The following is a 14,504-nucleotide window of genomic DNA, read 5'->3' on the forward strand; positions in this document are numbered from 1 at the left end:
CATACATACAGAACTTCCTATTGTCTGTTTGTGTCTCACTGTTAAATATGAATGGACAATCAAAGATCACTGGAAATCTGAGGAAAGCTTACACGAAGGACAGACCAAACACACTAAAGAACGGAATTTGAAGGAAACAGAGGCAAGGCAGGAAGAAAAAAACCTTAACAAAATTTAATTTCTATCCTTAGAGATGAGAGCACTGCATCCATGAAAAAGAGAGGGCTATAAAAAGGAACAATTAGAGGATGAAAAAAAATCTTAGAAATAGGCAAATAAAAAAATTCACCAGAAAGAGTGGAAGGAAATCTCCTAGAGAGTGGAATAAAAAGACAAAGAAATAGAAAATAAGAGGGAGGAGACAAGAAAAGCAGAGACTAAATCTAAGAGATCCAATATCTGACTAAGAGGAGTGCTAAAAAAGAGAAAACAGAGAAAATAGAGATGGGGTATTGTTGAAGAAATAATAAAAGAAAACTTCCCATTAAAATAGAATATAAATTTCCAGGTTGAAAGGACCCACCAAGCACAATACATGAGCAAAGACCCACACCAAGGCACATCATTGTGAAATTAAAGAATACTTGGGGACAAAGAAAAGATTGTGAACGTTTCCAGAGTGGGGAAAAATACAGGTCAAATAAAGTCAGGAATTATAATGGACTTCTCAACGGCAGCATTGCAAACAGAAGACAATGGAGCAAAGCCTTCAAAATTCTGAAGAAAAATGATTTCCATTCTAGAATTCTAAACCCAGCCAAATAAACAAGAACTACCACCACAAAAACAAAAAGATATTCCCAGTCATGCAATGGTTTAAAACATTTTCCTCTCACATACACTTTCTCAGAAAGCCATTTGGGTTGTACTTCACCAACACAAAGGGGTATTCCAAGAATTAGGAAGACATGGAATCTGTTTCAACACACAGATGAGAAGTGAAGCAGTTTCCCAGGATGATGGTCCCAGGTTGATGGCTGGGCAGTAGGCCAAGAGAAAGCAAACCAGGAAAGAAGGTTCCAGGCGGGTTGTCTTCAAGAAAGAAACGGATTGATAAATTCTCTGATACGTTTGACTCTATGGAGAGGAGCTTTATAATTCTGTCAAGAAGTTTGGAGAGAAATTATTGACAGGTACACAGAAGACTAAGTGAATGAAAAAATGAGATTATTAACCTCAGGAAATGCAAAAAGCTGTACAAGATTGGAAATGGAATCATATTATACTATGTGGCTCAGCTGTAAAGCATATTTACATCATCATAAAAATTTAAACACTAAATATTCATTTAATCAAAAATTGTTTTTTTCAAACATAAATACAAAACAGAAATAGACTCATAGACATAGAGTACAAACTTGTGGTTGCCAAAGGGGAGGGGGGTGGGAAGGGACAGACTGGGATCTCAAAATGTAGAATAGATAAACAAGATTATACTGTATAGCACAGTGAAATATATACAAGATCTTGTGGTAGCTCACAGCGAAGAAAAATGTGACAATGAATGTATGTATGTTCATGTATAACTAAAAAATTGTGCTCTACACTGGAATTTGACACAACATTGTAAAATGACTGTAACTCAATAAAAAAAGTTTACATTCCCTCCCCCCCAAAAAAGAAAGCAAAAGGTTGCAAGAAGAAATCCCAAGTATTTAGTTAGGGTTTAGTCGGGAAAACAGAAGCCTCTCTGAGCATTTTGAGTAAAGAGACTTATTTAATGTTGGGAAAAAAATTGTTTTTTTCTTTTTTTTTAATTGAAGTACAGTCAATTACAATGTGTCAATTTCTGGTGTACAGCACAATGTCCCAGTCATGCATATACATACATATATTCATTTTCATATTCTTTTTAATTAAAGGTTATTGTAAGATATTGAACATAGTTCCCTGTGCTATACAGAAGAAACTTTTTAAAAATATATTTTTATATATAGTGGCTAACATTTGTAAATCTCAAACTCCCAAGTTTATCCCTTCCCACCCCCCTTTTTCCCAGTAACCATAAGATTATTTACTATGTCTGTGAGTCTGTTTCTGTTTTGTGGATGAGTTCATAGTGTCCTTTTTTCTTTTTTTTAGATTCCACATATGAGTGATATCATATGGTATTTTTCTTTCTTTTAATCAAAAATTGTGATATAACCGTTTTGAAAGATAGAGGTGAGGCTGTGTGCATGGTGAGAGGTATAAGAGAGCTATATTCCGATCTCCCATAGTGGGAAGTCAATTGATAATGGCTAAAATTTTTTAATTAACACAATTATACTACCAGCTCTTATCTAGAAATATGGAGGTAAATGTCAGAAGAAACAGCTTAAAGTTTTTTAAAGCTTAAAAGTATAAGCCTAGGGAACAGGGGAGAAGATAGTAGGGTGGGAGATTGCTTTTATTTTCCTGAGTATTGTACTATTTGACTTGTAAAAATGATATACATGCATTTGTGTGGCATAAATAAAAAGTAAGTTTTTAAAAAGTTAAGACTGTGATAACAAAAAGGAAATAAAACCTCTATTGGCAACTCTGTTATTATTTCAGAAGCAACTTCTACCTTAGGCAAAAAAAGGCGGTGAAAATTATTTAGGAGAAACATTTTTCTTGTTCTTACTCTGAAAATTTAGGGAAGCTGGTGGTAGAAATGTATGAGTAATACAGCGACTTCTTGAGAACAGCATATAGGATTTTGGGGGTGGTAGGATATAGCTGGATGGGAAAACAATCCACCCTTCCCCCTACCAGTCCTGCTAATATCCCTTTGTGGATGGGAAACACTGGGCTACAAGGGAAAACAAGGTCTGGAGCAAGGGTAACCTTGTGGATAACCTAAAAGCAAAAGACTTGTCTTCAAGTAAAGACCTGATTATTAATTAGCAAGGGTCACTTAGGACTACCACTAGGAAAAGCAGGTTAGCCATTTGTCAAGTCATGTGACAAACACTACAAGTCTCTTCATAATTCTCACTATAACCCAGACCATCTAATAAGAGGTGTACCTTTCTGAGAATCCCAGCATAGTTATGATAACAAAATTTCTCTATAAGTAGGAACCACGATTATTATAACATGATCTATTAAATACCTGTTGCATAAATAAGGTGTTAGATTAAATGAAAGAAAATCACAGTTTCCTAATCCTGAATGTATCCTTTTCTTAAACCAACAGCACAACTCCAGTTGTACTACGCACATTATGTGGCCTTGTCATCATCAAAAATGGTGTTACCTGTTTTCTTCAAACACAACTAAAGAGAGGTGGTAGACATGAACAAATATGTGCTCTAGTAATTATTTCACCTGGTACTGGAACTGGATGGGTTGTAGTTGGCTGTCATTCTGAGTCATTTTCTTGGCTAGGGCCTCTTTCAGTGCAAGGGCTTTATTTAACTCAACCAGCTCCTTAGACATCTGAGCTTGACGTAGAGCATGCTGAGTGGTGAAAGCATCAGAAGACCTGCTGCTCTCTGGACTGATTTCCACTTGCTGGAAAAGATCAGGATAACGATTTGTAAGAGTACAAGCAACTGGAGCTCCTGAGGCACTGTTTCATCAAGTCTCACAGCCACTTCCCCATTATCAGTACCTCTGTTCTTTTAAAACTGTGGCTTCTCATTTAAACATCCGAAATAAATTGACTTATCCTAGTTCTCTGCTCTCACAAGCACCTTATTTCTTACATTCTTTAACTGACTTTTTTAGAGTGAACCAAGTTTCTTGCTCTTTCCTTCATGGGTCTGGCCAACATTTCCCCTCATTCTAAGGGGCCCTTAGAGTAGAGAGGGCTCTGGAAATGGCACTTTAGGAATGGTAGAAATGGAGAAGAGGCTTCATTTTTCCTCACAAAGCTGACCTCTGACACCTGAGTTATCTCTTATCTTTCTTTTCTCAGGCTATAAAAAATACCAATATATATTTGTTTTAGGGGGAAAAAGCTGTCTCAAGCAAACCATTGTCCAGCCTTTTATTTTGATTCTGATCTATAACCTTAAGCCAATATCGAATACATTTTATCTATTCTTGCAACTTGAATGCTCTAAATATTTTCTTAGTTTCTCTTAGCCCCTAACCATCCCATCTACAGAAGAGTATGCTGAGAAAAAATTCTCTTCCATTTCTTCTCTAATGCCTTTTTGACTTTGCCATAATTTCCTAATTTGTTTCCATCCTCATTTTAACTTGCTAGACAGTTGATGCAGAATACTAGCATCTAGTAAGAAATCAGTAAGCCAAACTGCAAATATGGAAACTGGCATCCCTGAGAAGCCCTGCTACCCATTGCAGTCATACTATTAGAGATAGACCCTATCCAAGTGAGGGATTTTACAGTTAGTTGAAATTTACACTCAAGATTTCTGGATTTCTAAGGCATTCTATGGAGGATGGTAGCAATCAGGGATTCTCCTCCCTAGCTGAGTGATAAATCATAAGAAATGGCACAGTTAGAGCTCCTGGCTCTACACAAAGGGGCCAATTACTTACTGCTTCTGGTTCCACTGCAGTATCAATGGCTGCAGCCATGCAAGCAACAGTTTCATCCTGCCATGACAAATGACATGTTTCAGTTTAGGAAAAGATTCTGAAGTGGAGGTTACTAGTGGGTTTTATATGGGTTATTTAGTTTGTTCAAGTGTATATAGAGACCACTTAAGGTGCTAGACCAGTTTTGTAGTCACATAGACCCCAACAGCCACACGTTTCCCCCTCTCTTTTCTCAAGAGTCTATCTTCTTTATAAAGGTTGATTGTGCAGTCTTTGTAAAAGGGTCAAGTGGCAACTGACATATCTGCTGCACCTCTCCTGTTCTGCCAGAGATCACTGGGCCAGAGTGAAACATAGTCATTCCAACAGGCCAAAGTTTAACCTACTTTATAGACTCTACCCTTTCTTTTTATGTTTTTATTACTAAGTCTATCTCTATAATGTACAGGTCTAGCCAGTTCTTAAGGACATACCATTCTAAGACCAGACATGTCACATAAAGGGAATGCAGCAGAATAGTGAATAGAATGAAGGATTATTTTTGGTTTTTGTTTTATAGCCAGTCAAGGTAGCAACAGCCTACTCTATAAGGAAATAAATGCCACAGGCGAATGCCCCAGAAAAATGTGCTCATGAAGTCAAATATACTTTATCCCCTGTCCCTCATATAAATAGGAACCAATCATATGCAGCTATTCCAGGTAGTGGTTACTTGAAGGGAAAGGGTAAGCACTGATTTCCTCCGAGTGAAAGGCAAATTCCTTTTTGGGGCATTAGAACAACAACCACCTAGAAGGGAAACCTAAAACCACTTAGTAGGACTAATTTGTTTATAGGCTATCATATGAGCAAGCCCTGTTCTCCTCACTGGAATTTAGGCTTTATTTGGTATTGCACCATAAGGATTATCACTTCTGTTTAAGTGATGCTGCAAAGCCCTGGGAAGAAAGGATTATTTCCAGGAAGTCACATGATTAAGGTCATAGGTGAAAGAGCTATTGGCTCAACAGCAAGGAAAGAATTTAGGGTTGTGCAGGGAGTATCTGCACCAGCCCAGTGAAACATTACGCAGTTGTTGAAACTTGAATCTCAGTACCTTTAAGGCGAGGAGTGAAGAGTCCCTTAGTAAATGCTGTTTGTAAAGCATTTCCCTTTTTCTGCGCCTAAATTCCCAACCAGTGAGACTCAAAGAGAATTCAAAGGAAGCTCCGGTATTCCTACATCCTTTCTCATCATGATTTACAATACTGGTGATTCTCCAAGGGCAGGACATACTAAATCCTTCTTAAAAAAAACAGAGCACTTCAATATATTATAGGTTAATGGTTACCCTTTTCTCCTTCTGGCGTTTTCAGTATCAGTAAAAGGACTAGTTATAGGCTTGTCCTAGATTAGTAGGGCCTATGACACTGGCTTTTGGAGACTTTTTCTAGGACTTTAGGATCAAAGTATATCTGATGCAGCATGTCTTCAGGAAGACATATTATTACTGTGGGTTTACCTTTTGGGTCTTGGCCCAATGAAATTTCACAATGCTAAGGTTTAAGCTTTGGTGACATTCTGCGTGAACATGGCAGGATTCTGAGTTTATAATCCTAAATGCAAATAGATAACAATAGGATTTATTTCAATCTAACAGCCTCTCTCTAACTCATTCTAAGGCTATTAACTATGATCTTTTGTAATAAAAAGCCATGATTTGCTGAAGGTGATGGTCACGGGAACAAGACTAAGGTACACTGAGCTACATCAACAAGCAACACTCTCCAAAATGAACTTTGTGCTTGCAGGCTGTGGGAACAGCATTACTGGGCATGCAAAATTCTTTTTATGGAACTGGTCATGGAGGAGGGGGTAAAAACAACAACAAAAATTTGATTTTGTTGGAGCTGAAAGGACTGCATGAATTTCCTCACAGGTAACTGCAACAAGGAGGCTTGCTTGAATTATATTTTAAAGGAAGAAATGGTACAGTTTAGTGCTTAAAGCCCCAGGAGAAAGGACTAGGAACAATGGTTGCCTTCATAACTGAAAAGGGGGTGTTCACCCATCACTTAAAATAAAAATAGTTTTAATCCAGAATGAGGGGCACAAGCACTTACATTGGAAACATTTTGCTTTCACTGTAGTGAGTCTTAATAAAAGCCACAGGATACACTGTTGTGTATTTCCAAAAAAAACATGTAGCTGGGAGGGTCTCCAAACAATAAAGGAGAGAACTCTGATTCAAGAGTCCAGCAGGAGCCCTGGGTAAAAGGGTTTACTCTACCTAACTGTGACAGTGGATGGAAGCCAGGGACTTTGTCAGCTTGCGGCAATCCCTAGCACCCTCCTGCTGCATGTGCCAAGTGAATTTTAGTGGCAGACACAGCGATTCTACAGAGTGCCTCTGAGCCAGCCACCACTAGCAACTTCCTTCATAGGCACACCAGGCACCAGTCATACTGCCAGATCCTCACTGAGGATATGCCTTCTCTTATTTTGTTAACTTGGTTCCATGGGTTTCCTTTTTCATCTTTCTCATGTGACTCAAAGCTCCAGAAATGAGGTGGTGTGAAATCTTTTCAGATCGGTGTGGTGGCCTTGAACAACGGTGCCCCGGATCACTCTTTTCTGATCTTACAAGCTTTGGATCCAGTAGGGTTCTGCAGCCTAAATTGTCTTAATTCTGAGGCAGTTCACACAAGGTTTCCATACCTAAGATGGGTCACCTATATTTAAGTAGAATTATAGATGGTGAAATTTAACCTTGTGATAGCCATTCTCAAGCACATACTCTATACTTCAGCCACAATGAAGTTCTCACCATGTTCTAAACTTTCAAACTTCTTTGCCTTCGCATATGCCTTTTCCTCTTTATAGATTGTCCTTTCCCCTTTCTCTGTGTGGCAAACTCCTACTCATTTTTTAGGACCCAGTTTTTTGTGTGTTGCCTTCCTGAATTTTCTAGGCAGTCAACTACCCCTTCCTTTGCGCTCCCACCACACTTAGCTCATACTGCCAATGTAAGAGGATTAAAACAGACATGAGAGAGGGTTCCTAGTTTTCCTTGCCTCCTTTCGCTTTCTCCTTCTTTGCCACCTCTCCCACCTGTGAACCTTGACCAACTGACAAACTACAAGTCTTGCAAGAACAACTCTTGAAAATAATCAGACATTTATCAGGATGAGGATTGCACCAACGTTCTTGAGCAAGAAGCAAGAAAATTGGAGCATCCTCCAATCAAAAATTTCACAGCACTTAACAACAAAAATTGCTACCTGAGCCAAACTACAAGGACATACTCCCCTTTCTTCTCACCCTATGAAACTTCAAGCCTGTTTCAACTTGGGGAGTTACCTAGAGTTCAGGTGATCCCTGAGTGCATCAGCTGGATAAATTCTTTTCTTTTGATATTAATACAGTACTTAGCAAGGTTACACAGCTAGTCAGTGGCAGAATGGGCTTTAAACCAGGGTCTGTCTGTCTCTGGAGCTCAGATTCTCAATTACTATGGCCTGTTTGTTAGATAAATGAACTGTCATCTTGGACTACCTGTAATAATTTGTACAGTACTACTTATTTTAAGACATTGCTTTCTACTCTTTTGGAATTTTACTCATTTAATTTTTTGGAACTGGCTATCCTAACCATTCCCCTCACATTATGGCTTTTTTTAATGGTATTGTATGGTATTTTTTTCATTGACCCTTTAAGAGTAAAATATAGATATGGATGATTCTGTCAACTTTTGACAACTCTAGAAAGTGCTGGGCAAGACCTGGGGCGGAGAATGACTGTTCTGGTAAAGTTAAAACCGCTGTTTCAGAGCGAGGAATTACCACCAGGCATTTACATACGTACTATTGCTTCAGAATAATAAACAAGAGAGGATAGATAGAAAACAAACCTTTGCCAACCATAACCCCTTCACATAATATGATTTCAATTTTAAAAAAGTATATATGCCTAAGGACTAAGATAGAGAAGGAATACCCAAAATAAAAAGAGATTTTTAGGGTGGAAGGATTGTAAGAATTTTTCTTCTGGGTAAAACAACAAACAACACCTACCCCACCGCTCCCACCAAAACCCACCCACAACTACTATAATAGTTTTAAAAATAGATAAATATGGGAACTTATAGCAGAATGATCATTCAAATTAATTTATTACTGGTTATAAAAGAGATCTGTGGTATTCCTTGGTGGCTCTAAGCTATCTGTCAGACCCCAGCTTATTTAAAATAGGGGTATGGTATAAGGCTTCTTATTAAAGTTAGCCTACACTGAAAGGACAGCAAATCAATGACTGCTGCTTATGCTACGCAGGCAGTTTTGCACTGCTATGTTGCTACTTCCAATGTTTGATTAGAATACTGAAATGTTAATGTGTCATTGCAAATGTAACCTATGAGTGTTTTGATTTAACAAATTCAATATTCAGATCATATCTAATGATCCATGATCCTCAAACAGCTCACAATTTAGTTGTTTCAGTAAAAGGTACAGAGTTAGACATGTTTATATGCACCAAGAGAAACAAACAAAAGCAATATGTCTATTTACACTGCCCCTACTTGGCTTACCGATAGCTGGGTAATCACTTGCTGCAGGTTACGAATTATCTCTACATTTTCTTTTAATTCCTGATCTTCCAAAGTCTCCACTAGCTTTTGAAGATCCACTTTGCAGCTGAAAATTCAAGCAAAGGAACCCAAGGGTTAGTCATACTGCAAAGGCCAGTGGGGCCATGATGATGTACTAAGGTGGTATAGGTTACTAACAAACATCCGGTAGGAAACTTACGCTGCATGCTGCCTGAGTTCTTCTAGCTTGGCGTTCATTTTTTCATTTGCTTGTTCTGTCTGCAACAAAGACCCAGGAGATCATCAGTGGCAGTGCCTGACAGCCTCACCTAATTATACCCCCCTTCCTATTCCTGCGGATTAAACCTAGGTAGAGAGGATGCCTTCTTTGCTGAAACAGAGGATTTAGTGGGCTTTGGTTATTTAGTGAGAAATGTGTTTTTTAACAGTCATGGAAATTAGCCCTCCAGTCAATACGAGATACTAAAAATAGCATTCAAGCAGCTGGGTCTTATGCTTGCCATGAAGTTCAGACTATGGGGTGGAGGGTGAAGCCTTAGTTCCATACAGAACTTTGCAACTGTGGGAAAAAGCAATGCTTCCTGGCATGCCACTCCCTGCTGTTTGCAAAAAACCCACTTGCTTTAAACTACCTCCTACACTACACTGTTCCCTAGTCCCAGAAAAAGGGCATTTAAAACATAAAAGGGCCTCACACTGAATATGAGCTGGGTTTTTTTTTTTTTCAAGTTACACTATCTGATTTGGTAGGCTGGTTTTAGCAGCAGAAAGCAAGAAAAAGGATGAGGCATAAGAATGGTGGCAGAGAAGAAGAAATGGCAGAGGCAGCTACCTTTGGGGAACGGTGATTGATATTTTCCATTTTATTTCAATCACATATCTGTAACTTGCTAGATGCTGCCACAGATTTGGGAAGGACAGTTTATATAGGACAAAAATGTTGTGCTTGTTATGAAGTTCTAACAGGACATCAAACAATAAAGCTACTGGGCAGCCATTATAAAACCTTATAAAGGTCAGATGGGTATGTGGCTAGAAAAAAGTACTGTCTGTTACGTCAGCCACACTCACATGTGAAATACAGCTTCCAGAATTTCTTCAAAGACATAAAATGCAGCACTGGAGATAGAAAACTGTATATAAAAATCCCTTAGATCTCAATTTCATCCTTCTGTTAGTAATGGACATTACAATGGACCTAGGATTTGGCCCCCTTTAACGAAATCTTTAGGCAGCTTACATTTCCTTGACTAGAGTACACTGATGCGTGAAGCTGTATAAATTACAGATGTTCACTTACATTTTGGTGGAAACTCTTTCACTTCTGGCAATAGCTGTACTATCAAAGATTGAGTTGTGTTTAGACTAGTAGAAAAATGTTAGTGACAGAGCCAGCATGCACTGATCCAGCAGCTTACTACCAGACAGGTAGAAGGATACAGAACTGGTACAATCAGTTACACAGTGATTCACTGTTTGGAAATTAACCATATGTAAAAGGAATTAAAATTAATTTCCCAGATGTTTTATCTCACCATGGCAGCTGTCGGAATGGGAAATGAAATGTGACAATGTTAGGGGAAGGGACATAGAAACTAAAATCTTAGCGAAGGGGCAGTTACTTGGTATTATGGATGATTAGGCAGAACATAAGGTGACAGAGGGACCTGGTTTTTCCTCTTTGATATTTTAGAACAAATCCATTTTAAAATGAGATTCACGTAGATTCTTTGTGGTAGAGACATAGGTGTTCATGGTTTAATTCTTTTAATTTTTATGTATGTTTGATTATAAGCTCTTGGATTTTTCCCAGAGGGGCTCCATGGAGGATATGTAATACTAAGACATTTCTTTCCACATAACTTGTCTCTCATAAGGAGAAGCATGTTAAATATTTCAGAAACTAAAGCTAGTAAATGTCCAGACTGCTAGCAGTTGAGTCCTGGAGTCTCACCAAAATGATCCTCTCCAGCATCTGGGCTGTCTGACCAGCTGCCTCACTTAGACCACGACTTAATTTTTCATTCTCCTCTACCAGGGACTGATTCTTCTCCATTAGGGATTGTAGATTCTCTGACGGTTCCACACTAAAACAAAGAAAGCACCATATTAGAAAAATACCTGACTGATAATACCTATATCAAAGGTGGATAAAAATATATATCCCCTGGGTGTGTGGAGGGGTTGGTTCAAAATTACCTCTAAAAAGTCTGGGAAAAGTGTCAGTTCCAATCTACTTTCCCAGTCAGGTAGTATATTGGATAAATGAGAATTAACTGCTTTAAATGAACGGTTTGGAGGAAGGCAACAGTTCAGAGCCAGATATGGTTTCAACAGGAATGACTAACCTCTACCCTTGACACTTGGTGTAGGATCTTTCTATTTGTGCCATGTAGGTAAGAAGTAAAGACAAACCGTAGCTAAGATACATGTTCTCTCTTCTTCCCATTCTCAATCTGCCATTAAAGATTAGGGAAATAGAGAAGGAAGAGGTATGCAGGAGGTAGAAGTGACATTGCTCAGGGTCAAAATTTAACCTCATCAACATAAGTCAATTACCCATTTGTTGTAAGGTTAGGGAAATAGCATTTAAGAAGTCAAATATTTGAACTGTACAATTCCAACCAAATGACATTCTGGGAAAGGCACAGCTACAGAAACAATAAAAAGATCATGGTTTTCAGGGGTTTGGGGAGATGCAGGGAGGAATGAATGAGATGGAGCACAAGGGATTTTTAGGGCAAAGAAATTATTCTGTATGATACTATAGTGGTGGCTACATGTCATGCATTTGTCAAAACCCATAGAATATACAACTTCAAGAGTGAACCCTAATGTAAACTATGGACTTTGGTTGATAATAAATGTGCCCATGTTGGTTCATCAATTGTACCAAATATGCCACACTGATGAGGGATGTTGAGGGTAGGGAAGTATATATGTGTGGATGGGGATGGCTATGTGCAAACTCTCTGTATTTTCTGCTCAATTCTGTTGTGAATCTGAAACTGCTCTAAAAAAATAAACTCTATTACAAAACCAAATCAAATCAAATTAAAAAAAAGAAGTCAAAAAGTTGAAATGATGACCTGTGGCCACTAAGAGCACATTTCACAATTCTCCATAAATAAGTGCTCCCTTTTAAATGTTTGTCTTGCTTGAAACTGATGACCTATAGCCTCCTGTTCATTTGTCTATCAATTTTAAATGACTTAGAGTGGGTGGTGGCAACAATGGTGTCCATTTCAAATAGGAGTGGAAGGGAGGGACAGAAATAGCTTGAAAGATAAGAACCTGTGGAATTTCTACAGATTACTTGCTCTCAGTTCTAGAATGAAGCAGATCAATAAGAAGTCTGTATGTTTGTTTCTGTAATTTGCTGGGATTAATTGTTCAAAAGATTGGAAAAGACTGGTGAAAAAAGATCAGGAGAAATACGAAGATCTGATCTGAAGGAAACTGAAGGGGAAAAATGAAAAGTTGTCAAGAATACAATAAAAAGAAAAAAGGCCAGGGAACAGCTGTTCTTAATCTCAAGAAAGGCTAGAAAAGTACTTCAGGAATAGATGCTCTCTCACCCAGTTTAAGACCTCCACGAATTCTTATAGCAGATCTTAGCATGCTCTTTATCAAAAAAATTAATAGCAAGGCCACACCATAGGGTCTCATATTACACTCTTGGGAATTTACTAGAACTCTTATGAAGGAATGTTCAATTAAAATGTGGATTATAAAAATAAACTATGAGTAAATTTAGTGTTATTTTAGAGTGGTCTGATTTTCTTATTGTTATTAAACTGAAAACTTCCATGCATCATTCATGTAAGCTGACAAGCTCCAAGGTAATGATACTTTTAACATAACAGTTTTTTTCCTCTAAAAGTTTCCAAGGTTTCTCCAAATGGGGGATGGAAATCAATGTTTCCTCTTCCACATGCTATTTAATTACCAATGCTAGGAATTCAGGGTAGTTGAGTATGTACAAACTGACAAACATACATGAGACAGGAGGGAAGAGGGCAGGGCAGAGCCATTCAAGGAATGACAGCAATTAACACTAAGATGGTGGAAGATTCAACTCCCAGTAGGCCTTGAGGATTAAGATGGCAGGAGATTTGACTTCTAGTAGACCTTGAGCTTCATTATATGTTCATTGTAACATATTAGCATGATAAATAACATGCCCACAAGCGCCATGACAGTCCCAAGGCTAGCCATAGGAGGTCAAAGAGTGGTCAAATTCCTGAGAATCCCAGCCCCTTCCTCAGGGTAGCTGGAATAGTCCTCCCACTTGTAGGCGTGGACCTACTGAGCCCATAAAAAATGGCAACACGCACCTTATGGCCACTGCTCTAGCTCCCTCCTCTTTGAAGACAGCCGGCACTCTGTCTACGGAGTGTGTACTTACTTTTACTGAGCACCCAACTCCCACACATTTTTCCTTGCCTTTCAAAATAGCCTACACTATGCAGTACGTATCTCTCTAAATAAATCTACCTTTACTCAACTGTGGCTCATTCTTGAATTCTTTCCTACATGAAGCCAAATACCCACACTTGGTGGGGCATGTCCCAGGGAATCAAATGAGACCTGAGACATGGCCCTCCTCACGCACCACATCTGTTTTTCCTGCATCACACATAGAAAATCTATACAAAAGCTTCAATGACATACATTTAAAAAGAAAAGAACATAACCTAAGGAAAAAAGCAAAAAAAAAAAAATTCATGTATATAAGCTGTACATTTTGTAAAAAGCCTTACAAAATGTCTTTAAAAATATAAATACACATTTTTGAGAAAAGAAGTAGCATCTTTATTTCTCTGAAAAACATTGAATACTTGAGTTCAGTTGTTTGATTCATCAACAGTTTCTTAGAATCTACTTTTGTAGTTGAAACTATATCCTATAGGATATTCTAGGTAGTTGGAAGCCTGGAATGGCTTTCACTGGTCATGTGTATGTTAGTCTTGTCTTACATGAAACAGGTCTGTGCTAAATTGAAAGAAAAGAGAGGGAGAGTATAGCTCAGTGGTAGAGAGTTCCTGGGTTGAATCCCTAGTACTGCCATTAAACAAACAAACAAACATAATTACTTTCCCCCTCAAAAACAAAACAAGTTGAAAAGAAAGGAAGATGGGTCAACTGCTTCTAAACTGGGTATATTAGAACAGGTCTTTAGGAGACCCTTTAAGAGATCCCAGCTTTCCTCAGTTTCTTTATCCAACATTCTTAAAATATTACCAGGAAACCAAGATTAAATTATCCAAAGAGGGAGAATTACAAAGAGAAAGGCGGTCATTTCTGGGTGATGAAATTATGGCAACTTTAAGATTTATTCTTCATACTTTTCTAAATGTCCTATAAGAAGCAATGTATCATTTTTATAATCAGAAAAAAATGACTGAGTTAATGAAAATAAGGATATTACAAAAAATAG

General features: G+C 38.1%; 1 protein-coding gene across 1 annotated transcript in view; it reads right to left on the reverse strand.

Annotated features, from left to right (window-relative positions):
- The window catches only part of KIF4A (kinesin family member 4A), a 79,963-nt gene that overhangs the window by 20,642 nt on the left and 44,817 nt on the right, over nucleotides 1-14,504 (reverse strand). Inside the window, exons 11-15 of the mRNA XM_032474673.1 lie at nucleotides 11,019-11,151; nucleotides 9,264-9,322; nucleotides 9,044-9,149; nucleotides 4,477-4,533; nucleotides 3,289-3,480 (exon numbers count right to left, since the gene is read on the reverse strand). Of these exons, the coding sequence (XP_032330564.1) occupies nucleotides 3,289-3,480; nucleotides 4,477-4,533; nucleotides 9,044-9,149; nucleotides 9,264-9,322; nucleotides 11,019-11,151 (547 nt within the window). The remainder of the gene's footprint in view (nucleotides 1-3,288; nucleotides 3,481-4,476; nucleotides 4,534-9,043; nucleotides 9,150-9,263; nucleotides 9,323-11,018; nucleotides 11,152-14,504) is intronic.

The sequence above is a fragment of the Camelus ferus genome, chromosome X (assembly GCF_009834535.1).
Source record: "Camelus ferus isolate YT-003-E chromosome X, BCGSAC_Cfer_1.0, whole genome shotgun sequence".
Classification (NCBI taxonomy): Eukaryota; Metazoa; Chordata; class Mammalia; order Artiodactyla; family Camelidae; genus Camelus; species Camelus ferus.